The sequence below is a fragment of the Opisthocomus hoazin genome, chromosome 9, assembly GCF_030867145.1.
Source record: "Opisthocomus hoazin isolate bOpiHoa1 chromosome 9, bOpiHoa1.hap1, whole genome shotgun sequence".
In the NCBI taxonomy this organism is placed as follows: domain Eukaryota; kingdom Metazoa; phylum Chordata; class Aves; order Opisthocomiformes; family Opisthocomidae; genus Opisthocomus; species Opisthocomus hoazin.
The window spans coordinates 11,608,578-11,635,012 of record NC_134422.1 but is presented as its reverse complement, the minus strand read 5'-3'; the positions used below and the strand labels follow the sequence as shown (position 1 = coordinate 11,635,012).

At 51.1% G+C, this 26,435-nt stretch overlaps 1 protein-coding gene across 1 annotated transcript in view; it reads right to left on the bottom strand.

The window, feature by feature from the left end:
* SLC12A8 (solute carrier family 12 member 8) overlaps positions 1-26,212 on the bottom strand; it is a 52,126-nt gene extending 25,914 nt beyond the window's left edge. The window contains exons 1-5 of the mRNA XM_009944227.2: positions 26,031-26,212; positions 25,088-25,234; positions 22,068-22,259; positions 18,324-18,555; positions 303-416 (exon numbers count right to left, since the gene is read on the bottom strand). Of these exons, the coding sequence (XP_009942529.1) occupies positions 303-416; positions 18,324-18,555; positions 22,068-22,259; positions 25,088-25,234; positions 26,031-26,099 (754 nt within the window). The 5' untranslated portion in view covers positions 26,100-26,212. The remainder of the gene's footprint in view (positions 1-302; positions 417-18,323; positions 18,556-22,067; positions 22,260-25,087; positions 25,235-26,030) is intronic.
* Between the last annotated feature and the right edge of the window lie 223 nt (positions 26,213-26,435).

The following is a 26,435-nucleotide window of genomic DNA, read 5'->3' as shown; positions in this document are numbered from 1 at the left end:
GATCAGTGCCTGGGCCTTGTCCTTGGCAGGGAGGGATTTACACCAGCACGTCAACCCGTATAGTTGACCAGCAGTTTCTCACCACAGAGAGACAGAAGAGCACATTCAAGTGAACAGGACAGGCATGTGCAAAACTTGAGATGATGAAGGAAAGCATGAACATGTTGAATCAACCACACGAGTCTGCTACAGCTGAGTATGGTCCCGTTCACCTTGCAGCCCAGCGGAACCCCCTTTGCTTCTGCTCGTCTCCAAGACGTGACCGTGGAGGAAAAGAGGAGGAGGACAAAACTTAAGTGTACCTGTGGCAGCTGGGAAAAACACTCCAAAAACAGTGAAGAAGGACTCCCCCTGGCTGTAGTCCGGCAGCGTGTTGTTGAACATAAGCTCTTCGGAGTAACCGACGAAGCCGTTCTCTGCAAAGACATGGAGGGCAAGAGGAGAACCTCAGAAACCACGGGGACTGCAGGAGACCCTCCAGCCTGCTCTCGGCGACCACCCATCCTCTAAACACGTGCAACAGCAGCGGCTGCTTCCAGGGATAGTTTGAAAGGATTAATGTCAACTTATTTGGTGGTGGGAGAAGGCAGAGAAGAGGTCAGTGTGGTTATGAGGGTGCCAATGCCAGGGCCTGCACATGGAGAGGCACCACCGGGTTGGGCGGCTCTCGCCAAGCCAGAACACAAATTGTGTCCAGTCCTGTCTGCGAGCAAGCAGGACATCTTCCCATAAAACCTGTCCATGGAGGAAAACCGGCTGCAGGGATCAGCTAATAATTGTACTTATTTATCCATGCTACTTTGACTCTCTTTCCAAATAGAGCAAAATTATGCTGCCATAAGACAACCGCATCCCTGAGCAAGCCCTCACACCGTATCCCGGTTCCACATTTCTGCCACTCAAGCTCCAGCACAGACGAGACCTGAGATGTGCCCAAGCTGTGAAGCTGCTACCAACATACCCAATTTATACCCTGGTTGCCAATGAGCCCAGAGCCAATAAAGCCAGTTTGTGGCTGGGTGGGCTCTCCCCTACAAGATGGGTTTCCCACTGAAGGGATAAGGTGCTGCAAAACCGCCCACTGCCGTGTCGTGCACTTACCCTACCGACGTCACTGCTCTCCGTCGCTGCGTTACCATCTCCAAACCAGGTCTAAACATGGGGCTGTGCACCACGACCAGCCACCCCCCGCCCAGATCTTCTACAGATGTTTATCACAGCGCAATGGGGAGCAAATGCTGAGACCCTGGGCTGTGCCACGCTCCCCACAGCGAGTTCTGCCAAGTCTTTCCAAGGTCATACACACAAGTTTTGCTTTCCAAACAAAAAGTTTTACAGAAGGTGGGAGAGAGGGCAAGGCACTGGGTAGGATACCACCATCACACAACTGCTTCACTGCGTATATAACAGAGAATCCCGCTCCATCACTTCACGCTGGAAGGATAGGCCAAATTGATCCACAAACCTGGATTTGCTAGGAATAGTTGAGCCGGACAGCTGATGTGCCAGCAGGGCATTAATTAGGAAAGGTTTTAGATGCTTATAGGCAGAAGAGATAACTCATAAAAGCAGGTTAAGGAATTAATGATATGTTTATGAAATTAATAATTTCATTTTCAACAGGCAACATACTCTTTAATGGAGTATCGTAATCTGTGGAAACTTCTCCTCCCTGTCAGTACTCCAAATGCTTGTGCCAGCTGGGGGTGGGAGGTGAGCAAGGTTGGTTCCTTTTCTTCTCCTGCCACTACAATCTATTTCCACAAGACATGTGACTGCAATAACTTGAATTTTCTCATTAGCAGGCAGGATGTTGTTTACGGCTGCAGGGAGTGATGGCCAGAAATTAAAAAAAGACTCCATCAAAGCTGTCCCATGCCTCAAAGACAACATTAATGATGTTTGGACAATAGATTGAACCGGAAAATTAAATCAGAGTTCTGAACGCAAGACGTATCCATTTAAAGTCTCAGCATATAACTAACCACAGAGCTTTGAAGTTGCCACAGAAAAATCCTATAGATAATCAAAAGTTTCCTATTACATCTGCATTCATTGTGTTGCCCAAACATGGGTGGAAACACACTGATAGAAGAGGTCTCCTGCTGCTAGGCTTTTTAAAAGCACCAGCTATCTTCACTAGGAACAAGTCCCAGACAAGATTTCAAGGCAACAAGCTCAGTGCAACACACTGACCTCTGGACCTCATGGATGCCTGCAGAAAGTGCAGATTCTGGAGAAATAAAGTGGGGATTTGTATAGGCTGTATGGTCCCACAAGACCAGACCAGAGCTCCTTGAACTGGAATTTGTGTCCACGACGGTATGGCACATGGGCTGACTGCAACGCTCCCACCAAACCGCTCAAGGAAAATTTCAGTCCCTGGCCAAAGGATTTTTCACAGAGTACGTGCTCCTCATAGAAATGTTTATGTTGCATTAGTAAAACAAAAGCAGTGGGCAAAATATTCATCTCACCCCAAGGAGACCTGCAGACCTTCTCCAACCTGTACTTTGCAGCAGCATCATCAAATATATCTGTCACTCTTGACAAAAGTTTGCTCCACCGATTCTTAAAAATCTCCTGTGAGGTGGACCCTAGCATCTCCTTATGGTTTACTCCTGTATTTTCCTGTCTTTATCATTTAGGTTTCCCCTACTGTCTAACCAAAATCACCCCGTTTGAAGCTCATGATGCTATTTCTTGCCTAATCCATAAGATATTTGCTTTTTTTAACAGCATCCTTTCACCCACTGGAAACAGTCCCCATCCCGCACTGGTGCAGTCAGTGGTTTCTGCCAGGCTGTAAAACTTTATGTTTGTCTTCATCAAACCACAAATCGTCCTTTTCACACACTTTCCCAGCTTGTGCAAGGTCATCTAGAAGTCTGACCCTCTCAGCCAGGCTGCTACGAGCCCTTCCTGGCTGGGGTTCATCTGCAAACTCAATCTGCATATTCTCTTTTCCATCACCCAGGCAGTTAAGGGAAATACCATATCACACCAAACCAAAACCAGACCCTTGCAGAACCTCACCAGGCACAGTGTCCTGCTTTGCAAGCGAACCAGGGTCTTCCAACCAGGTTTTGGGGCCATACAATTTAACGATGGGCAATGCAGGCACTTTGGGTGCCTTATGTCTCCTTTCTCACACAGAAGGCCAAGTGCACTACCCATGAGTCTGACGTCTGACCTGCACCTGCATGCATCTGACCCCTATTAATCTTCAGAACCCAAACAATCCCTTGCGGTCCCCATCCACCCATCTGCTGTTCCCTTTCCTACTTCATTCCCCTAAGAAGTGTAAATCCTGGGTGGAAGCAACAAAGCCCAAAACCGTGGCAGATGTCACTGGAACCACAGAAAACGACAGCCGTGGATTTGTTGGAAGAGCCACGGGATGCAGCTCGGACTCTATCCCACCTCTGCTTCCTTCCCTCGTGGCTCTGCCAGGCGAGAGGAAGCGCAGCCATTCCACATTTCCCCTGTATATAGAACCAGCAGCTTTCTTGTCTAACTAAAGAAAAGTTCATCCAAATGTAACTTGTAATTGCAACCTCATTTTTCAGTCAATCACCCTCCTGCGAAGCAAACCTCATGTCCCTTTTGATCGATTTTACACCGGGATTTGCAATCGCCATCAATTTAAGCAAGCTACCAGCACACGACCACGGAGCTGAGAACAACACACTGGGAGCATCTCCTGGCTGCCCTCACGCCTGCGACCGGTGAGAGTCATCTGTGACCTTTCAGCTGTCACATTAATGGGACTAATTGTAGCTGACGGGGCAATTGGGCTGAAAATCATCCAAAACAAAACAGGAATCAGCAACTGAGACCAATCGGTTAAACCAACAGAGCACTCAGTCGGTTGTTCACAGAGTCAATTATCCACATCCCATTGAAAGTGCACTTCAAAAGGACGAGCTTCGGAAGGAGGAGGGAAGGAAACGCGATAGGGTCTATATTTGGCTCTCAGATCTCCAAACAAGGCAAGATCATTCTATTAATTTTTTTTTCTTTTTTTTTGGTGTAAGAGGATCTTTTCCTCCAGCTTACTGCTGCGCACATGAGATCCAAGCCAGATTCCTCCTTCCTCACTCCTTACAAAATGCTTGTCTCACAAATTTTGCTCTCAATTAATTTATGCAACCCCACAGCCTCTAAATCCTGCCTTTAATGATCTTGCTCTCGGCTGGCTTGCAGAGGGCTGGAGCTGAAGTGCTATAAGCAAGCTTCCCAGTGTCATGCTAGAAAGAAAAGAATCCTGTTCCTTCTCTGTGCCATGTCAGCCTTACTGCAAATGCACAATAAAGAGCAGTAACAATTTATTTTCATCATTAGATACTCCGTAAGAAGCAGGCAAATAATGGGTTTCTCAAGTGGCTGAGCTGAAGTAAATAAACAACAGGGAAAAAAATTGACTTAGAGCAATATCTGAAATATTCCCGTGATTTTTGACAGACTAAGTCCTTCCAGTTGCCCTTATTAAAAGAACGTAATAAACAATAAAAAACCACCTAGCAAATATCAAATGGAAGAGCTTCCAGAATGAGCATCCTCCATTCACAAGCGCAGGGGACCACAGGGGGCTGCACATCAGCCCTATGCAGGCACAGGAGGAGGAAGATGACCAGGGTTCTCATGTCCCCCTGGCCACCACGGATGCTTGGGAGGAGGCACCAGCCTTCACCTGGTTGCCACCACTGCATCCCCCCTCTGCCCCAGTTAGTTTCTATGTTTGAGCTTTCCTTGCACTTTCTCTCACCTCTCTCCCCGTGGAAGAGGCTGAAAGCAGCCGAGGGGGTTTTCGGGGCTTGGGACCCACCTAAGCAGGGTGCCCCCTCCATGAAGCCCGGGCTTTTGGAGCAGGGCTCACGGAGTTTGGAGAAGGGGCGCGAGGCGAAGCCGTGGTTACGCGGGGTCAGGCCATTATGCAATGGCACAGAGGACAACAGCGCTGCCAAGTTCCAGGCAACCTGGAGCTCGTTACAGATTAGTCAAATCTTGGCCAAATTCAATAAGCCTGTTCACAAGCTTAAGGTTAAGTAAACCCTGGCACCAAGACAGGGGCTAAATAACGCAAAAATGGAAAACCACCTTAAGAAACAGCTCCCAGAAGACGGTCACTGTGCTCTGCTTGTGATTAGAGATTTTAATTACAAAGGTGAATGCTGAAGGCTCGAAATGGTGACATTTTTTTCTTTTCCTAAATGGGTAAGCCCACACATTCCCGCCTGGAAGGTACTTGCTGAGATTTGCTTTCAGAGGAACAGCTGGAAGTGTTTGTCTTGCAGCACATTTCCCAGGTCTGACCCCAGCATTTTCAAGATCTTGTGTGATGTAAGACACAGAGAGACAAAGAGTAATTATATATCCTTGGCATAATTATCTCCTCTCTCTCTTCCCATTTCGTCTTCCATCTTGCCCTGGTTTCAGCTGGGACAGAGTTAAATTTCCTCCCAGTAGCTGCTGTGTTTTCACTTTAGTAGGAGAAGAATGTTGATAACGCTGATGTTTTCAGTTGTTGCTAAGAAATCAAGGACTTTTTCCCAGTTTCTCACGTTCAGCTAATGAGCAGGTGTGCAGGAGCTGGGAGGGAGCACAGCCAGACAGAGCCCCAAGCTGGCCCATGGAAATATCCATACCACAGACACCATGCTCAGCTTGTGAACGGGGGTTGGACGGGGGGCAGGGATCTCTCTGCTTTTCTTGTTTCCATGAGTTTGAATCCTCTCTTGGCTGGGAGTTCGAACTTTTTTTGGGGCTGCAAATCAGTCGTTGGGTGGTGAGAAAAGTTGTATATAGCTTGTTTTGTATATTCATTATTATCATTATTATTATCACTACTATTATTAGTATAATTATTAGTATTTTTCCTTTGTTGCCTTATTAAACTGTATTTATCTCAACGCACGAGTTCCCCCTTTTGTCCATTTCTCCTCCTCATCCCACTGGGGGGGAAGAGGAGGGCTGAGCGAGCGGCTGTCTGGTGCTTAGTTGCCAGCTGCTGGGTTAAACCATGACACTTCTCTAAACCCTTCTGTTATAAGCTCCAAAACCCAGTTGTTCCCCTTGGACACCAGTCCAAGTGCACACCGGGAGCAAGGTCCTGATGCAGGTACTGGAGATACACATGCACACCAGTGTGGAGAAAACAGGAATGGTTCTTGCAGCCTGGTCCCACAGCTGTTATCCTCACCTGAACACACACCTCTGCAGTAAGATAAAGTTTCACTCCTCACCAGCCACATGCTCGCGTTTTCCTCCTCCAAACTCTTAGCCAAAGGCAACATACAAGCCCAGGATTTCTGAGCTGTGAACTCCCCAGTGGGCAAGTCAAGCCCTGTCAGGTTGGTAACTCTCAGGAGTTGTGGTCTATCAGATGACTGTTAGGTGGCCTAAGCCAAATTAAATTCTACACAGGTCAAAGTGCTCTACAGCAGGGAAGGAGTGAAATTCTCTCTCCAAAAGCCCTTGCAATACTATTCTTTCCCTGCCTACAGGAGAAGTTCATCCATGGATGGTCTGGTGGTCACCAAACTCACCAAAATATATTTACCACCCATAGCCTATCACACAAGAACAGCATCTACGCTCATCAAGGGGAAGTTGGGCATGCCTGGCTTTAATCAAGGAACATTTTGATGCAAACCACCACCAGCCATAGGTTTTTCAGCATCTCAGCATGCAATCGCAGACATACAGGATTAACCATCCATATAGAAACTGTGGATGTGAAGAGATGGATGCAAGGCCGTGAATGTTGTCCAGACCCCACAATCTTTTCATCTTTGTGTTCCCCCCACGCTATGCAAATGCTGAAATTTAATTTGAGGCAACAAGCAGCACAGGCTCCGATGCAACAGCTCTGAACGATGCCCTGCACCGACGCAGCCACGCTCCGGATGGCTCCGGGCTTCCCCAGTGAAGGGGGTACTCGCGTGAGCCGGAGAACGATGTGGGTCCAGCTGACCACAACCACAGCCCAGCAACGCCACGCAGCACACAAACGGTGGATTGGCACCAGAGAGGCATGAAGAGCGCACCAGGGTCATGAATCACACTTCAATCACCTTTCCCAAAAAAATTTAAAAAAAAAGAAAATAAATCAATCAATCAGAGCAGTGCAGTCACGGGCCCCATCCCTCTGCATCCCTCCGTGCACATGCTCGGCTTCCTGTGTTTGGGCTTGCTTCACACCAACATTAACAATCACATTTCCAATGCTCTTCCAAGGCCACCCCGCTTCTGCTGCTGTGCCTTTGCAACTGCCCAGCTCCAGCTCCCGAGGCCCTCCTGGTACTTTTCCCCAGGCGAGCCCAACACTACTATCGCTATTCCCAGGCGTTGCCCTACAGCTGTCAGCCTGGTACGGGGCAGGTGGAGGCAGAGTTGTATGAGAAAAACGTGGGAGGATTGGGAAGGAAAACAGTGAGTGGGAAGCAGCATGGAGGTGGACAGAGGACAGTATGGTGGATTTTCCATGCCACCAGTCCACTGCTCAACTTGCTGTGGGCTGACACACGGCCTGTGAGATGCACGAACGGATTTTCACTGGAAAGTCCCAGTCCTCTACGAGACGGGGAACCGGTGAGTCACAAAAGCGAAGCCCGTTACGAGGCAGAGCCGCGCTGGCAGGTAGAGAGAATAAACATAACCTTTGCTGAACTGATATGGGGATACAAAAATGTTCTAACATCTTCCAGGACATCTCCTGCTTCACTTTTGGAAATACAAGTTCTAGCTGGAAGACTGGGAAGAAACAGAAGGAAAAGAGAAGAGCTGCAGGGGAGCTGAGCTGGAGGTGTATCGGATGGACTGAAGAGATCGATGCCACTGCCTCCTGACAGCTACCGCTGGACTCATCTGCCCAGGGGACCACATTCACCAAACCCAGGTTGCCCTTTTCTGCAGCCTCAGTGCAACACATGTGCCACGTGAGTCAGCGTGGATCAGCGTGGACCAGATCTGCACGTTTCCTACAAGCCAGGAGCACATCTGCTCCATGCAGGACTTGCGGCCAGCAGCACAGCTCCGTAGCTGGGGATGGGGCACGTGCAGCTCAGCCCCAACAGAGAAGAGCAAACAGAAGACTTCTGACAGCTGTCCCTGCAGATTCACCCTCCGTATGTCACAAACAACATCATGCCTTGCGTTCATCTCAGCCCTCAGGGCCACCACGTCCTACCTGCTGACAGCTCCCACAGCCTCAGTGTTTCTGCTTTGGGAGTCTTAAACTAGGCGGGGGAAAAAATAGAGAGGAATTTTTATGCTGAACACATGCAGGTCAACAATTATGCAGTGATAAAAATGCAGCTATTGCGCAATTAACACAGCGGCACGTGGCCCCACTGACAGATCAGCGCAGAAAGACTGCAGAGCATCGCCTCGAGCTGCCGGGGCACCCAGCCATGGGCGACGTGGGAGCTCCCCAGCTCCTGCTCTGCCCCGACCCACGCCACTGCTGGCAGCCCAAGCACAAAGTACGGGGAAGAAGAGGAGGTAAGAGCCAGAAGGGACTAAATTCCCCCTGTAATTTCAACCCTAAGTCCCAGTTAAACACACTCACTACCAAAAGAGCTCAGAACAGTCGCAGACCCTGGGCCACAGGCAGCAGGAATGAAAGCAGCAGCTCTGCTGCTGCCACCTCCCCACGCAGCAGGATGGTGCCAGCCAAAAATGAAGTACTGGGTGCCCTAGCTGGCATCAGCCCACGCCTCTCTGGCCAAGGCAAGCGGCATCCTCAAAAATACCAAACCAAAGCTGAGCAGCAAGAGGCTGCCCAGGGCAGGGAGAGGCGCCCATTGCTATTTTTCCACTTGTGGTGAACAAACACGCTCCTATTGTATCATTAGCATCGGGGAGATGGTTTCATAGATTAGGACAAACAGCACACTTACGTTTCAAATTCGTCAGAGCTGCAAGTAGCAAAAACCAGACAGGTTTTAGTGAAAAAAAAAATTTGGCAAGACAGCGGCGGAGGGGTGAAGAATCAGAGCAATTTTAAAGAAAGAAGGAAAGGAGTTCCCTTGCCCAAGACTTTCTCTGCACCCATAATAAGCCCGGCAAACCCAAAATGAGAGATTATGTAAAGTCTGTAATTGAAGGAGTAAAAGCCACAGTTAAAACAATCCAAAAAGGCCAAGCCCTGAGAAAGGCAACTCGAATCCCTTATCTTCTGATGGAAAAGAATGTGCTCCCTGAGATTAATGACGTGTTTACCCGAAAGGAAATCACCGCCCTTCTGAAGCAGCGAGTGTTTGTTCCTCCCCAGCCCCTGTTTTCTGCTCCAGAGCTGATCTCCCAAACCTCCTGTTTAAAGTCAACACACAATACGGCTTCCTGCCGCCACGAGCTCCAAGGGATCCCACCATTAACCCTCTCCCGAAAACCACTCTCCACCGCACCTGCCTGGCCACCTCCGGCGGGGACGAAAAGAGGATACTTAGGTCACGCTTCGAGGACCGGCACGGAGACAGGCATCACGCCGACGGCTGCCAGCAACCTTGCTGCAGGGTGATGAATCATCCCCGTGCATAAATATTTCTCAGTTGAGCAGGCAAATTAGCAGGCACGGAGCCTGGCAGCACTGTCAAGGGGAAGCACTCACTGTCTGTTTTCCCATCTTGCTCTTCTCCGAAGCCTCCGGACACAGGCGACGTCTTCTCAAGTTGCTCAGGGTTTCGGCAGCGTGCCCTGCAGCCTGGCCTGCCGCAGAATGCTCTTGGAAAGAAGTTTAACACTGGTTGGTGCAATGGTCTGCCGTGTTATGGGAGGCATGGAGGAGCATGAGATTTGTGCACTGAAAACCCTCGAGCAAGCAAGAAAGCCTACAGCAGAAGTGCTGGGGGATAATCTGTTTGAGGAAAACTGCAAAACACCCGCTCAGGGACCATCAGCCCTTTGCATACATGGCAGACCCAAGTATTCACATCCTCATCAGGCTTGGAGACCCTGAGAAGGGGACTCAAGCCTTGGGGGTGGCTGACCCCTGGTAAGGGCACTCACATCCCACCCCAAACTCCTCACGGTCCAGGGGCCTCAGAGCACCCCAGCCACGAGAGTCATCAATCACAAGCATCCTCCTCTCCCTAAAGCCAACAGACCTGCCATAAGGGGTCCTGGCCAACAGCTAAAAATAGCACAAAAGGCAAAATAAACAAAGGGAGCTGCTTAAATCTGTCTCTGACGTTGGTATTTAGCTAATGGGACAATTTCCACTTGTGGGATGCTGTCCCCTCTCTCGGATCGTGAAGCTGCCTGTGCTCCCCCCAAGGTCTCACCAGCCACATCGTGGCTCCTGCCGACTGGGCTGGGTGGGAGGAAATGGTAGTTTCTTCCCAATTCCCGGTGAGCTTGCTTTATCTCCATCTCAGCTTCTTGGGAAGATGGAGAACTGAAAAACTACTGGTGTATACACAAGGACAAGCAGAGCCCGAAAGTGCCCACACAGGCAGCTCCTCATCATGAAAGCCTCGTGCCTCAGCACTGCTTAAAGAAAGGAGAACTCAGGAATGTGCCTGTGGAAGTAGCTAGTAGAGCCCTTTGGCACTTATTCTGTCTATACAGGTTGGTGGGTTTTAATTATTTTTTGCAAAGAATCAAAAAAATGGATATTTTCTGCAGGTGGAAAATCTGAAATTTTGGTTAGGAGAAAACAGGAAGAGATTTTAACACGGGCATTTCAACTTCATAAAGTCCATTTATGCTTTATATTATTTAATGCTAAGCACCAGACTTGCCGTAATACATAAAATCCTTCCATTACTGTTTTTTTTTTAATGTGGTATCCACTACCTGGCTTGCTCAGCAGTATTCAAACCAGCCAGTAGAAATGGTTTTATTCATTTACAAGAAGTAAAACACCCCTTGCTTCACCCTTTTTCTAGGAAAATAGCTTGCATCAATGGGATATTATTATTAATTATAGAGTGGTATTTCTTGGAAGTCATGCCCAGAGTCCCTGGTTGTGGGAGGCTCTGCAGAACTTCTCCGACTGAAAACTCCAGCCTTGAGAAATCAAAATTTAGGATGAGTCAAGGCACAATAATTGAAGGAAAATGAACAGCATTCGAGTGGCACCGGCAATGACACATATCCTTCAGGCTTGTTGGAGCTACCTCCTTTCTAACTCAGAGCTACTCCGTGTATTGCTCGGCACAAAGCCCAATCCCTGTCAATCAAACCCCCATCTTTCAAAAGAAAGCAGTTGACCAAAATGTAGCATAATCCACCGGCCCTTGCCATGGGCTACAGAGTCTTCTGCCATGGGCTACAGAGTGTTCTGCCATACTCATGACTAGAGCATCCTGTACTTCCAAGTTACGGATATATTACGCAGATGACAATGGTGTTTCAAAAGAAAACTATTCTGTTTGTTGATTTTTTTGATTCTGTGTCCAAAATGATAGTTTGATCTTATTTTGGGGAGGTTTTCATTATCATAGAGTCACAGAATGGTCTGGGTTGGAAGGGACCTTATAGATGATCTAGTTCCAACCCCCCTGCCATGGACAGGGACACCTTCCACTAGACCAGGCTGCTCAGAGTCCCGTCCAACCTGGCATCAAACACTGCCAGGGAGGGGCATCCACAGCTTCTCTGGTCAACCTGTTCCTCCATCCTCTATACAAAACACAGCTACAGCTTCAAGTCTAGTTTCAGACTGCAAATCAAACTGGAAATCAAACAGTGTTTGATTTTGGAAAGGTTGAGCAACATGTCACCTAAAAGGATTTTGTTTGTTTGTTTGAAACTATTAATTGAACTCAGTTTAAATCAGAGAATACATTTTCCCTACCACAATCACATTTTTCAACCAATGCATTTCCTCTTCGAGTAGAAAACAAAACCACCAAAAACCACCAGCCCATCATCCAGGCCCCCAAAGGCACAATCAGGCTAAATCTCTTACCTACAGCCAAAAAAGGCCAAAAATTGTTAACATAAGCCAGCAGAGAAGATGACGAGCAGCAGATAAGGACTCCTGTCCCACACAAAGTCTTCTCTTTACCCTAGCAGAGGAATGCAAACTAGAAGTGAAGCGGTTGGAGAAAAAAAATCTAACATGTAGAAATTATGTTCATAAATTAAACCACTAAATAAGGAAAGCTCATCCAGGGCACAGCTGAACTGTGACTGGAATTAAACACCGGGGGAATAAAAAAGAGGAGGTAAAATATCTCCGTCATTTGAAAACAATTATGTAGTGACACCAAAAAAAGCAGGGGGGGGAAAAAATCACCAGTGCAATTAAATAAGGCTGTCCCGTTCCAAGACAGCAACGCGGAGAGATGGAGAGATTATGGGATGATATACATCTTCCTTGAGCCAGTCAGCTTTATTAGGTCTCTAGCATTAAACAAGTTGCTGCTAAATGGAGAGCCGGCACGGGAGGCTTCATGGGGGGAGTGGGTGGGGAAAGCCCACGTGAAGGCAGCGTCTAGCAGGGGACAAAGCCAGCTGAGGTATTTCAGGATTTATGTACAAGCTCTAGGAAGACGAGCTTAGCACCACCTCACAGGGAAACAGCGGAGAAATTAAAGGTTAAACCAACCATGTACAAAACCTTCCGCATAAATCAGGAGCAGTATTACCTATTCAGCAAGGGTAAACCTGTAACTACCTCAGCAAACGCTCTCCTGCTCCAGGGAGAGACCGGGGCCAGCCCAGCCCCAACGACACCATGCAGTGGCACGTTTTAGGGCATCATACAAGGCCAGGACCCTCCACCTCCTCGGAAGCACGCGGCAGAGGGCAGCTCGCTCCCATGCCCAACACTTCTCACATGGCACAACCTGGAGAAGAGAAGACAGAGGAGGAGCACAAGAGGTCTTCCCAAGGAAGGTGGTTTAATGCAGAAAGGAAGGACATCAGCTGGTCCCCATGACCTCCAGAGCGGTGGGTTTTGCTTACAGAAAGGGAGGGTTAGCCTCAGCTTCCTATGACTAGAGCAAGGTCCCCACAGGTGTAGTGGAGGATCCACCACTGGAAATTTTTCGGAGCAGGTTAGATGCATGTGGCATCCTGAGCTCTCCCCTCCTCTTCCTTACCCGCCTCTGGGGAGATGCTTCAGGGCGGTGGGCTCAGAAATCCCGCCTGGCCTCGACGGAGCAGGGGCACAGGGATGCCAGCCCCAGCCGCCAGCGAGCAGCAGCTGCGCTGACACCCCGAGCATCTGCCAGCAGGCGAGACCATTGCTCCCCCACAAAGTCCTACTGCCGGCTGTCCTCCAGCGAGGAAACACTGTGAAAACCTACATGCAAACAGGGTGGCAGAGGGGAACCACGGAGCAAAGTTACAGCTCAGTCTAATTTTTTTTTTTTTTTTTTTTTTAATAAACTGCTTTAAATACCTACTTCAGAGAGTCTGAGCAGAGTGGTGTTGCTTTTCTCTCACTATCTAAATAAGGCCCCTAACAATGTTATCACTTTTCAAAACACATCTGTCCCGCAGCTCCTAGCCCAGACGATTGGCAGGTAACCAGTTAATAAATGTCTTCGCCAGACCGTTGAATAGGCTGGCCCGGGCTCAAGAGTGATGTCAGGGCCATTCAATGCGCTATAATTGGAAAAACCTGGGGAAAGCAATCCTGTGTTTTTTAATAAATAAAGAGCGTATTAGCAGCCTCCTGCTTTTATTCACCACGGTGTCTACCTTGTTCGGTAGCAAAGTGGGCTTTTTTTCTGCTGCTGCTCGCTCAGTGGTTTCTACTGGGAATTTGATGCCAGTTTCCAGATGTGTCTCAGGCCAGGAAGTCAGCAATCAGCCTGGATAAAGCCTCTGGGATTAGCTGCAGATCATCTTCTGACACACACATCCTTCCTGCACCCTCTCTTATGAAACTAGGGCACACCCCTCGTGCCCAAATATAAAGTAAAACAGCCCAGAGCCAAGCAAAAGCCCCTGATTAGGACACTTTGATCACTTTCATATGAAATATGTGGGAATATATTCAACTAATTCAATCCATCAAAGCCCCCGAGGCACCGTTTGAGGCATCTTCACACCACCAGAGTGCTTATATACATAAATCCCTCCAACAATTGCAGCTTCCCTGTCTGCTGGAGCAGCCCCAGTCAAAGCTCATCTCCCACCGCTCCTCACCAGTGGTACCCACAGGAGAGCATCAGTTACCCCGGTTTGGCCGCAGAACGCCCGAGGAGGATGAGTCTTCCAAAGGACTCTCCCTTGGAGGAAGAACTGAGGATGAGAAATGAGTTTTCTGGGCTTTGCGTGAGCAGCTGTGGGAAGCTAAAACCCAAGCGGGTGACATGGAGGGTGTGGATTGCGTGGAAAGTAATCCCAAGCAGCAGCACCCTGACAGCGACGCGCCTTTCAAACCTCCCCGCGTCCCTGAGAAACGAACCAGCCGGGTTCCCCACCCGGGATGAGAGGGGCTCAGCCCCACGCAGCCGGGCTCCACGCTGCCCCCCGACGTGGTACCCTCTGCTGCAGGATGGAGGGGGCCCCAGCCCAGAGGGACCCAATTATTGAATTCCCAACAAAATCTTTTTTTATTTCCCCCCCCCCGGGCATTTAAGAGGCTGTTGTCAGGCCCCTTTTGCTCGTGTTGGGATTCCTTTCACCTCCCCAACAAAGCACAACCAACTGAACCCCAGCCCTGCCCCAGTACGGTCCCGCGGCCGCCCCGCTTTGACAGGGTACCTGAGAGCCGCGGCCAAAACAGGAAAGCAGGCGCCTAATTGAAAGGGAGTATTTGGGAGTCACCCTACACAAAAATTAGCAGAGATACGCTAGGAAAATAAAAGAGTGGGCATTAACAGCGGGCTTATCTTCTTTTTCCGTGACTCGTGACGCGTTCGTTCGTGTTCGGGACGTGAAGAGGGCAAAAGTTTCACAGACTGTTCTGAGGAGCTGGTCACGGAGAGGAGCATCCCCTCCTTTCCCTTCACTGCTCCCCCCAAAATAACTTGGGCTGATTTTGAGGTATGGACCTCCAGAATTAAAATGCAAACGTACGCAAGCCAAGCAAACCCTGCACTGCTGCTCTGCAGCCGCGGAGCAAGTGCTGGGTCTTGGCTACGGGGTGAGAAGCCGAGCACTGCCCGATTTCTATTCCCCTGCGTTAGGTTTGGTAAGAACAGTAAGCTGTGCCTGGGGGGAGAGGGAATACGGATGTTTTCCACCCCCAGGAAGGAGCACGGGGGTCTCAGTTTCCGGATGTGGGACTGAATTTTAAGGTGAGTGGCCAGAGACAGCCCAGCGAGGCTGGTTTTCAGACAGCACAAAAAAAAACAGCCAGCACAGGAGCCCCTCTCCTCGCTACCCACCCCTGGCCACCATCCCAGCCTGGGACCGTGACTCTTCCCCAGGGGAAGCGCCCGCCGGAGCCAAGGGGAGGATTTAGGATGAACTCCAAGAATTCAGCCAGTCCCACCCCACCCTGGAGGCAAAAGCCCTTGGGGCCAGGCAGAGGGACCGCCCGCCTGGCAGGGAGCAGGCAGGGAGCAGGCAGGCCTGCCTGCAGTCTCCGTAGGGTGGGCAGCATCTGGGCAAGCAACCCAGAGCTCTCCCCGTCTGCTGGAGCCTTCAGCTCCTCCAGCCCCAGCTCCAGGCTGCAGGAGCCCGGCCGGCTCTCGGAGCGGGAGCGAGCTACGGCAATAGAGGGAGGGGGAAAAAATAGGAGAAAAAGCAGCGGGAAGCCCTGCTGAGAAGCCCCCTTTTGTGTAAACACGCTCGGTCCTCAGACTAAAAATAAAGGCAAACCACAGGAAGGGAGTGAGTGCTTGGACAATATCCGATGTGGTGTGTGCCTGGGTGTGAGCTGAGGGAGCGGGGAGAAGAGCAGGGGACTCCACCCAGCGCAACCACACAAAGGCAGTCATTTAAGGCCTTCAAGATGGACAGGCATTCCTGGAGATTATTTAAATCCAAATAACTGCTGCTTGGCAGATGCGCAGTCCTTTGGTATGTGCGCAGCGCTTGGAGATGCTAAGTGAGGGAGAAGGCTGCCGTGGCCGGAGCAGCAAAGGCAGGATTACTGCACGAGGCCCATTTCACAGGTTCAGAGACCTGAGGCTGTGAGCTGAAACCCCATAAACCTGTCACAAAACAAGGAAGCAACCCAGACAAGATGTCAGCTAAAATCTTTCCAGCTCACAGGTCCGTCCTCAAAAATAACCTCTCCCTGCACGCTGCCCTTCGCATCTCAGTCACCACAGCAGCCAAAGAACCAAAGCCACAACACCTGCAGGCACGTGAAGGCTGCGGAGAGCTCATCAGTTGACTGCCCACCCCAAAGGGGTCTCAGATGCCTCCCCGGGTGCTGGACTCAGACACACCGCACCCCGCCGTTGCCACCAGCCAACTCTCGAGGACAGAGCTCCACTCCCACCTGCACGTCCCACCTGCAGCCTCCTCGCAGGAGGGATGCTTTGCTGACAGGCACGGTCGCACCCAAGAGACAAGCATCCATCCATGCCGTGCAGAAAGTGAGCAAGACAGAGCGAGGAGGCTTCTTGAAGCCCAGCGCTCACCGTTGGTGCTGACACACCACTCAGAGGCCTTCTGGGGAAATGCAGGTCTTGGGAGGAACCAACCCTCCAGTCGGGCTCGACACAGTTCTCTCACATGGAAGCGGACTGTGAAAGCAGAGAAACTCACAGTTCTGCCCAGCCAGCCTCACAGCTGCAGGTCCCACCATACGGGCAGTGCTGCTCTGGGGTACTGGTGTTCGGGGCTTGGATCTGGCCACCATCAGCCCAATGTTCTTCCACGCACTGGAAACCCTCCTCTCTTTAGCCAGCCATGTCTAAACTGCAGCATCTGCAACGCTCAGCTGCCTCGTTTCCCTTCCTTTCTCTATTTTCTGTTGGAAGAAAATGACATAGTGCTCGGTAGTGCAGGAAATCAAAGACAACTACGTTGACCTCAACTTGGGCATGCTTCCTGCTGATGTTTGTATTCCTCTAATTCTCTCCTCCTGGTCCCATGTTCACTTACTTATCATAAGGTCTCACCCTGAGTATTTGTTTTCTCTCTATTATTAGAAAGGTCTCAAGGTCCACATTAAAGGTCTCCTCTGAGCACAACTGAAAGGCAACCCCCCCTCCCAGTTTCCTTTAGAAAACGGCTTCCCATGAAATGCAGCTGTTGGGAGCAGGTCAGTTGCCTTCTCCACAAAACACACCGCCCTGAGCACGACCATCCTCGCTTCGTTCTCATTTGCAAGCGTCTGCTGAGAGTTTTACCAGCTTTCGTTTGTATTTCTTACATGCTAAATATAAAATGCAAACGCCCTTCCACAAGGCTCTCTCCAAAAGGGGGGCAGCTGCTGGTGCGGCAGCTTCTGCTCCCACCCCACCGTCCTCGCACACCGTACCGGCAGCACGAAGCAATACGGCAGCGGGAAGAGACAGCCGCCCCATCGGCACGACGAACACCGCTCGCTGCCCCGCTCCGCAGCTGAATCCTAACGAAACCAGCAGTGAAGATCTTTCCTCTAAACCGAGTTTAGCAGATCGCTTGCAGCCCCCTGAGGTACTGCTGGACGCAGGGGAAGCCAAGAAAAAGGTGACACCTTCTGTTTACTCAGCTAATTACACTTCGTTATTGCTGGGGTGGCCGCTGCGGCACTCATGGATTCTTTCCACCACGTCTTGAGATGTGTTTCCCTGCAAGCACCTCTCATGGATGAGGATGGAGGGAGGGGACGGGGGCTCAGGGTCCAAGCAGGGTTGTAGGTGGGGAGCCCAAATCTCTGGAGCTGAAGCCAGGCTGGGGAAGGTGAATGGGGGAGACCTGCACCCACGGCTCCTCGGATCCCAGCAGTCCCCTGCCCCAGCCCATCCAGCTTCCCCCTCAGCTCCCAACACGACCCCGGCCAGCACATCCAGTGGTGTGTAGCCCGGGGCCAGCGCTGGTGGCACGGCTCACCACAGCCGGGGTCTAAGTGGCCTCAGGGGAGAAAAACTCCTTAATGAAAATTCACAATCCTCCGTGTTCGTGGGCACAACGCTTAACATGGAGTTAGACAGCAGAAGGCTACAAAGAGTGACCTCAAACACAGTCCCTCTCTCGTCAGAAAACCTCCCAGTGCAACACAAGTGTAACAAGTGCACGCATTGAGAGCTCAATTCCTGAGGTTCAGCATCCAAATTAGTGAGGCATCTTCACTCGTGCTCTGGAAATATTTATGCCTTGCAAAACATGGGGTTGCCTCTAAAAGACCAGTAAAAAAGGACAGGGACGATGTCTGGCACCTATGCCCAGATGTGTAACTTCACAAAGACACCTAAGGAGAAAACCCCGGGGGATTAACGCCTCCTGACTCCAGTGTGATGAACCCCCAGTCTTACCTGGATCAAGGTGCGTGAAGGACCCGATGACAAAGTCCAGTGTCGAGACAGCCAGCAGGAAGAGCAGCAGGAGCTGGAGCCTGATGATCCACTTCACCCCAGCCAGGTTGATCCCCAGCAGGCCCAGCAGGACAGCCAGCGAGATCCCGCGCACTGCCCAGATGTTGCTGAGGCTCAGGACATCCGCGATGGACTCCGCAAAGCCAGTGATGTACATGGCACCTGCAACGCACTGAAGGACAGAGCTTGGTGAGTGCCCCACAGGAGAACGAGGGACCCCCACCTACAGCCCCCACGCCGCTGGGTGGTCTCTGCTCAGACAGACAGATGTTTGCTGTCACAACACAATCTTTAAGGTTACTCTGGGCTACAGGGGCTCGACCTTCCTGCTGTAAGAGAGCACACTGCCAGGGCAGCGTACCTCCTGGCTGGGCAAAGAGACGAGGCAGGGCGCTACAGCCACCAGTCCAGCAACTCTCCACTGGCTTTAGAATTTACCTTCTACTAATACTCCACACTGGTTTCTCTCAGGGAGAAAAGGGCGAGTCAACATCTAAACTTCTTCCCTTCTTCCATTTCTCCGCAGGGTCCCAGTTCAACACCTGCCTGAAGAACGGCCGTTTCTTTCCCCCTTCATTGCCTCCCAGGGGTCATTTTTAACTTGGTGTTTAGCTTGGATGTCAAGCCTCATGCTTCACCGGCTCCCCATCTCGTTGCTGGAACGGAGCCGGCAGTTTCGAGGAGAGCGCATTGTGCAAGCCGTGGCCCCTGAGCTCCCCGGAAAGTTGTTTGTTTGCCTTGCTGCAGGGCAGGACAAGCGCTCTGCCCTGGGTGGCTGGGAGCCTGCAGGTTGGGACATCTGCAGCACAGGCCCCAAACCCCACTGCGGGGCAGCAATCCTAAATACCAGGACCTTTCTATCCAGAGGCTCCCACCAGCTGACATTTCAGCAGCAAACCTTTCCGTGGCATCCTCAGCAAACCAGGTCGGGGCACACAGCTGCACGCCAGCACAGGCAGCGTGACCTCGGGTCCTGCCACCCCACTAGCCCCGTTCACGGAGGAGGGATGTGCAGCACAGCTCCTACGTGAGCGGAAGGGAGAAAATCCCAACGCAAGCCAGCAAGAGTCAGCACAGACGCCTCCTTCGCCGCAGATCCCCCTTGGACCGATCCAGCACCGCGACACTGAGGGTGTTCAGGGCCACCGGACCCATTCCTGGGAGCTGCGGGTTCAGGCGCGGTTTTCAGCAAGCAAGATGCATGGGATTCACCTGTTCAGACTCGGACACCTACAATTTGGAGATCCTGGAGGATTCACTTCAATCACAGGCAGACACCTCACATGGATCAGGTGAACTACACCCTGAAAGTCTGCCTTTCTCCTTGCTGGTAGCCCCACCATGAATGCCTCCACCAGAGAAGTCTCAGACTCTGCAAGGTAGTCCCCAAACAAGTGGACAGATTCTTGTTTACTTGTGTTTAGCATGGCCGACCCCACCAGTGAGTGGACTGTGCATGTCCTACATGGGTGCTCTCTCCGGAAAACAGGTCCCTCCTGAGCTAACAGAGGACAACACCCCGCGCTGGCACAGCTCTGCTTAGGGCACCCACAAAAACTGCACTTGAGACCTGAAGCCAAAAAAACCCTATACAGAATCTAACTCCAACAAACACATTAAAACCAGGTGCAGTTCTCACCTCTCACATGAGGAAAACCCTGTAGGCAGAAAGCAACACCACCCAGCCCCAACTCCCTGCACCTGACCAACATCAGTTTTCAAAGGAGTTGTGTTTTCTTAACTAAATAAGTTCTCTTTCCTCTCACACCAAGGACGGCGATGTGCAAGGACACTCCAAAGGGAGCACAGCGGAGAGAGCCTCCTCCGGTTTCCACACCACAAGCCTCCTTGAAGCCTCTCCTCTGATGAACCACGAGCATCGCCAGCAGAACGGAGGAGCCAGGTGCCCACAAACCCCCACTGCTCCGCACACAGCGACAGCGAGGGCCCCAGCGGCACCGCGACACGGGCTGGTTTCCCATCGGCTGCCCGTCTTGAAATCAGAACCAAGTTCTAGGCTGAAACTTGCACAAATTAGTCCTTTATGATTTTTGCACGCTTTGCTAGGCAAGGAGCGTAATCGCTTTTCAACATCTGGACAAGCACTGATACTATCTTTGCTTTTGGGATTTTAGGGCTGGACCCTGGAAAACCTCTGCTTGCACAGACAGGTCCTACTGCAAACTACTCCAGGAAAGGAGACTGCAGAGAAGAGCACCAAACCCCGGCCTCGTGGTTAGAGCTGTGTCATCAAACACGTGTCGGTCTCCATAGGACCTGGTAGAAGTGTGCTGGACCATTCCGGGCCATCGGATTAAGCCTCTTCTCCGGAGCATCCCAGGAGGACAGCAAAGCCCAACTGGGTCTCAGCTCAACCTTGCTGATGAGGCACAACCGGTCGCCGCAGCAGCCCCAGGGCAGGAAGCCACCTCTCATCTCCCAGGGCATCAGCAACGCATGGCCAGTCATCCCCACCTGCCCAGTCAGACCAGGGAAAGGGGAAGACACCCATTGCTGGCCGGACTGGCCTCATGACGGAGGTCACAGCACTCCGTCAGCATCCCGTAGCGGGGCAGCAGCCTGCAGCCGGGCAGAAAGCACGGCCAAAGAGAAGGGCAAGGTGCCGGCTCTCGGGAGCAGGCAGAGCGCTCCTAAGCCAGCCCCCAGCCCGCAGCCCCCCGTGCACGCGGGATGCCTAGGCTGGGGCTGGGGCTGCCGCAGCCCGGCTTTTACAGCCCTCAGGACAGGCTGCAACCTGATTGCTTTCCCAGACGGGGTCTGCTCGGAGAGCGAGAGCGGAAAATATGACAGGAAGGATTCTCATGTGTGGCCCATTTCCATATCTTGGCTTGTAACCGCGCTCAGTTTGTATTTTACGGACACTTGCTTTTAATCTGGAGCGAAAGGAGAAGAGGGGATTATTTTTGGTTTGGGCTTTTTTAAGGGTTTTTGGAGAATGCTGCAAGCCAGTCAGTTAAAAACAAACCTCAAAAAAAATGCTTCTCTGCTCGCCACATTTTACGCTGTTCATAACATCTTTATGGGGGGAGAGGGTTAAGTTACTGCAGGTTTAAGAGATTACTTTCCACTCTTTATGTTTACTGCTTGTGCATTTCGGTGCTTCGCCACAACAGCTCCTTGGGGCCTCTCAGAAAACCCAGAACTGCAAGTGTTGGAACTCAAGAAGTCCATTAGCTGTGGCCCTTACCGCTGCCCAGCTCTCCTCCCGTACCACCTCCCCTTCTGCAGTCTCCCGTGGAGAAGCAGCTAATGCTTGCTTGGTCCTTAAGGTCATGGGGAGCATGCCAAGGCCAACCCACCAGCCCACAGCCACTCGCCAGGCTTCAGGTGGCCACCGTGGCCTCTCCTGCTTTGGTTTCATTTCAGTCTCTCGCCAGCAAGGGCATGTCCTGGCAATGGGGCTAATCTGGGATGGGAGGGCATGTCCTGCACAGTTCGCTTGTTCAGACACCCAGTTCCTCCACCGCTGTGACCCGTGCCAGACGGTGTATTGCCATCCACAGGCTGGCTCCTGGGGAGCGGAGCGGGGCTGAGGGTTCCCCGTGGTGCTCTCACACACTGTTCAGCACACGGGAGCATTACTTCTTGCAGCAGAGAAGCACAAGATTAATATCTGCATTGCAAAGTTTCTAGATGTTCTTTAAATAACTTTTTTTTAATTACCTGGCCGAAAATATAAAGGAGGCCAACAGTCCCCCCTACTTGACCTCCGAGGACAGTAGAAATCATGGAGTAGACTCCTCCACTTCCAATGCTGCACTTCTCACACACCCCAATTCCAGACAAGACCGTCACCAGGGCAACCAGGATGACAAAGGACACCAGGAACATGCCCATTACAATGCCAGTGTTTCCCTGGAATGGAGGGGGAAAAAAAAAAAAAATCACATAAAGATCAGCTCACACCAGCTCTGTTGAGACAGAAGGACCTATCTGCTTCTAGTCACGAGTGACCATTGAATCTGGAGTCATTACAGATTAAAAGAAAAATGCAGGCACACTCTTACTTGTCTAATTAACATAACTGATTGCTAAATCTATAGTAGCTATTAGCATCCCTTTGAAGAAGACCTGCCTCATCCTGGGGCTGGACAGGCCTCTGCATGGGCAGGTGCTGCTCTGTCACCGGGCTCCTGCATGAAGCACTGATTTTGTCCTCTGGTTTAAAAAGAATGAGGTCAAACAACGATTCAGCCACCATGGGGAGGGGATCACTGCTTATTTGCAGGTTTTACAATGACATACCTTAAAAAATAAAAAAAAACCACCTTCATAACAAAAAGCAGTTTCAAAATTAAACCTCTGGGATCTGCAGCAACTGATTTATTAACAGCATCAAGCCCACATTTTAATTTTTCAGAACACTTACCTTGAAAAGCTCTGACCCTGCCAAACAGTGAGCCGCCACAGAACAAAACCCCAGCGGCAACACAGCTTCAAGATGAGGAGCACTCCCGCAAACCAGGGCCGCCAGCCCTTACCTGCAGGATGCAGGCTGCGTGGAGGTGGCTCTCGCTCTCCCGGCGCTCAGGGAGCTTGGTGCAGAGGATTCAGTCCCAACAAAAAGCCCCCTCCTGCTTGGGGTGGAGGGAGGGCCCCCTCCTCAGAGGAGATGCTGCACCAGCCGTGGTCTCGCTGGGGGTGAGGAGCGAAAGCCTCTGAACAAACCCAGCTGCACATCCCTGTTGGCAGCTTTAAGGGCCAGCGTAACCCCTGTTTTGGGGGGTTTAGTTTGCTGTTTAGGTCAGATTTTCAGAAAGAGAAGATGCTTGGTACCTCCAAAAGCATTCCAGCACCTCTCCGGAGCTCGGGACCTTCCAATCCTCCCGCACATGGCTGTAATTTATTTTCCAGGGTCAAAAGTTTTCCCTCGTGCTCCAGCCCACCTTCCCCTGCTGACAAATCGCTCAGCCCCATGCACAGCCATTCCAACTGTACGATCAGAAATCTCCAGTGCCCAGCGCTTCGGTAACGTCTGGCTTCCCTTCCCCTGCCTTTGCTCATATTACAGGCCACGTCCACATCCCTCCTTCCCAACCTTGCTCCAGCAATGCTCATTCCTGAGGTCAGGCTAGCCTTGATGGGGTTTGCTTGTCACCAGCACTAAACGGCTGCTTCTCAGATTTGGGCTTGGTTGAAACCCCAGATTTTTTGTTTTTTTCCTCTTCTCTTTTTTGTGAAACAACAGAAACATATCCAGGATGCTGCTATCATCATAAAATCCTATTTTGGTTCAGCATCCCGCTGCCTTTGACAGGGGCTTTATCTGGCCAGTGGGAAACAGAGCCAAGGTTTGCTATGAACGCAGCTGCTGGCTGGGTCAGCACCACAGCCCTCTACAGCCCGATGCGCTTTTGTCAAAAGGACAATTGATCGTTTTCTTCAACAGCTTAGCCTCCAGTTGAAAGGGTTACTAAATATGACACGCTTCAGCTAAAAAAATTAAAAAGGGCAAACGTACACGTAGCCTTGGGCTTTTCCAGAATGTGCTGGTGGCACCAGGCTACAGCAGCAGCTAGTTAATGGGCAACCCAATGGTTCCCACAGAAGAAAGGGCTAACACGAAGACCAGGGAGGACGGCTGGACTCACAGCAACAAGAGCAAGCAGAGAAAGTGGGAAGAAAATGCCCTCATTAAACACTGATGCTTATTTATGCACGCGTGCTGGAAGGGGGTAGTGCAGCATTACAATAGGCGTGAACATTTCAGCAAGATTGGGGTCCCCTGGAACTGCAAAGCTTTACCAGCCCCGGCTCTGGAAATTTTAGCAAAAGCCTGACTCTGCAAACAGCTCAACACGACTGTCCTCTGCCAGGGGAGCTCTCTGCCAGCCCCAGCTTCTCCTCCCTTCCCTTTTATGCTGGCTTCCAGCTGTTTCAGTTTTTCTTTTATTTACCGGCTTTATTTTTATTTGTGTTTGCTCCATCAGTAACTTGCTTTCAAAGGACATGTGGAGGAAATCAGTTCAGGAGGAAGAGGGAGCTAGGAAAATCATCCCGACTTCTCCACTGCAACGACTGCAGCTCCCCTCCAAGCCTCCAGCGAAGCCATCTTCGACCGAGTGCAAACGTCTTCCTGCTCCTTGTGGAAGATGCCCACCTTGCCTGTGATACGAACTCTGCGTGGAGCCCAAATTCCACCCATCCCTGGGGGAGCTTTCCTTCTTCTAAGGGGAAATTTTAAGGGACAAGACAACATGCTGCATCAGGAGGGGTGCAGGGACACTCCTCCAGGCTCTGACCCTCGGTGAGATACTACTATGGATCCACAAGTGGAAGAGCCTTTGGCAGTGATGACAGTGTCACCTGACTGAGGCCTCTCCATTCAAGACACCGAGGACTCCAACACTGAGGCGTTCCTAAGGGACCTGCTTCAGTGGTGCTGGGACGATGGCGAGTAGCTGTAACTATGGCAATATGCTTTATCTGAAATGTGGTTATTTTGTCTCAGCAACACAACACAGGAGTGTCCCTATTCACTGTCAAGGTTGGTTGTTGTGTTTTTCTTTCCCCAAGGTAAAAGAGGAAACAGCTTACAAAGGCCACTTCAGCTTTCCATTTTAGTCAAACTTTTTGAAATGCTACAAAATACGAGAGGACATAACCCACTCACTGCCTACAGAATCCAAAACACCTGAGTGGTGACAGAGGTACGAAGTAAGGTGATGAGGAGGATCACTCACCACGAGCCATCCTGTCCTCAGGAAAAGAACCACTCCAAAAATGTTGATCATGCAGGAGGTGAAGACGCCATCCCACGTTCCAAAAAGCACCGGCTCCCACACGAACAGCTGAATCTTCCACCAGGGCTTGGTCTGCGTTTGAGATACCTAGAGGAAAGCAAAGCCTCTGGTTCTACCTCTCGTGCTTTAGAGGCAGGCTGCAAAAGCGGTGCAACAGCCAGCCACCAACAGTGGGACGGACGGCCACCAAGAGCTGCTGAGACACGCTTTGCTGCAAGTTGTCTCTAAGACGAAGGGGCAGCAGAGCTGATGGGATCCCTGGAAGAGAGGGCTCCCTGCAATAACCTATTTATGTTCTTGTAGAATAGGCAGCTGCAGAATCCTTCTCAGCCTCAGCGAATTAACTCCACTGATGACGTTACATGAACCAAAACCACCACTCAAGGGGTCATTTACAGGGCCTGCAGCTATACATTGTGCTTCTCCTTCTGTCCCTGCCAAGCACCCAAGACAGGCAGGGTCCTCAGTGGACTGGAGAAGTCTCTTAGATGAGGTGACAAACTAGGCTGGACCAACTGGGACTGACAGAGTAGGTTAAGATGGCCTACCCATCACAGCCAGCCATCTCCAACAGGCCTGGGGATCAGGGCACCATGCTTCTGGAAGAGCTACGGGACTCTGGTACTCGGGGTGCCAGTGAATTTCAGAGCTGCTGGAATCGAGAGCTGAACCTCCAGGGAAACTGTAGCCTTCCCACCGCAGCTCTGGAAACCAAGTGCCCTCTTTCCCTTTCTAAATAAAGCCCCTCAGGATTGCGTAGCAGAAAGAAGGGTGGTCTTGGTACTTCAGTCCTGTTCACCTGCCACAGAGGTGGCCAGGAGGAGGTGCAGAGACCACGGAGATGGAAACTTGAACTGAGAAGGGAAAAGGCTCTCCGACATACCTGCTGTGCTTCCTCGTGGAACAGCTCTTGGACATATCCCTCATTTCTGGCACCATTCCGGCTGAGCATCGTATCCCTCGCCTTGCCTCCACCTGCCCAGCGCGCAGCCGCACCACTGCAGCAGGCAAAGCGGATCCGAGCGGGAGGTCAGCTATTCTCAGCCAAATCCCTGCTGTGCTGGATCCTCCGCTGTAGAAGATTCATGATTTTATTGCACTTGCTGCGAAAACAGGAGAGATGGAAGCGCTGCTGTTGCTTTGTCAGCCCGCAGAAGCACAAGGCGATTGCCTAGGCAGAGCTGACAGCGGCTCGTAGCAGATGCTGAGCCAGAGAGTGACACCAGAGCAAGCAGAGACCAACACTCCCCCAGCACCCTGCCAGGGCCTGCCCGCCGCACGGGCTCTA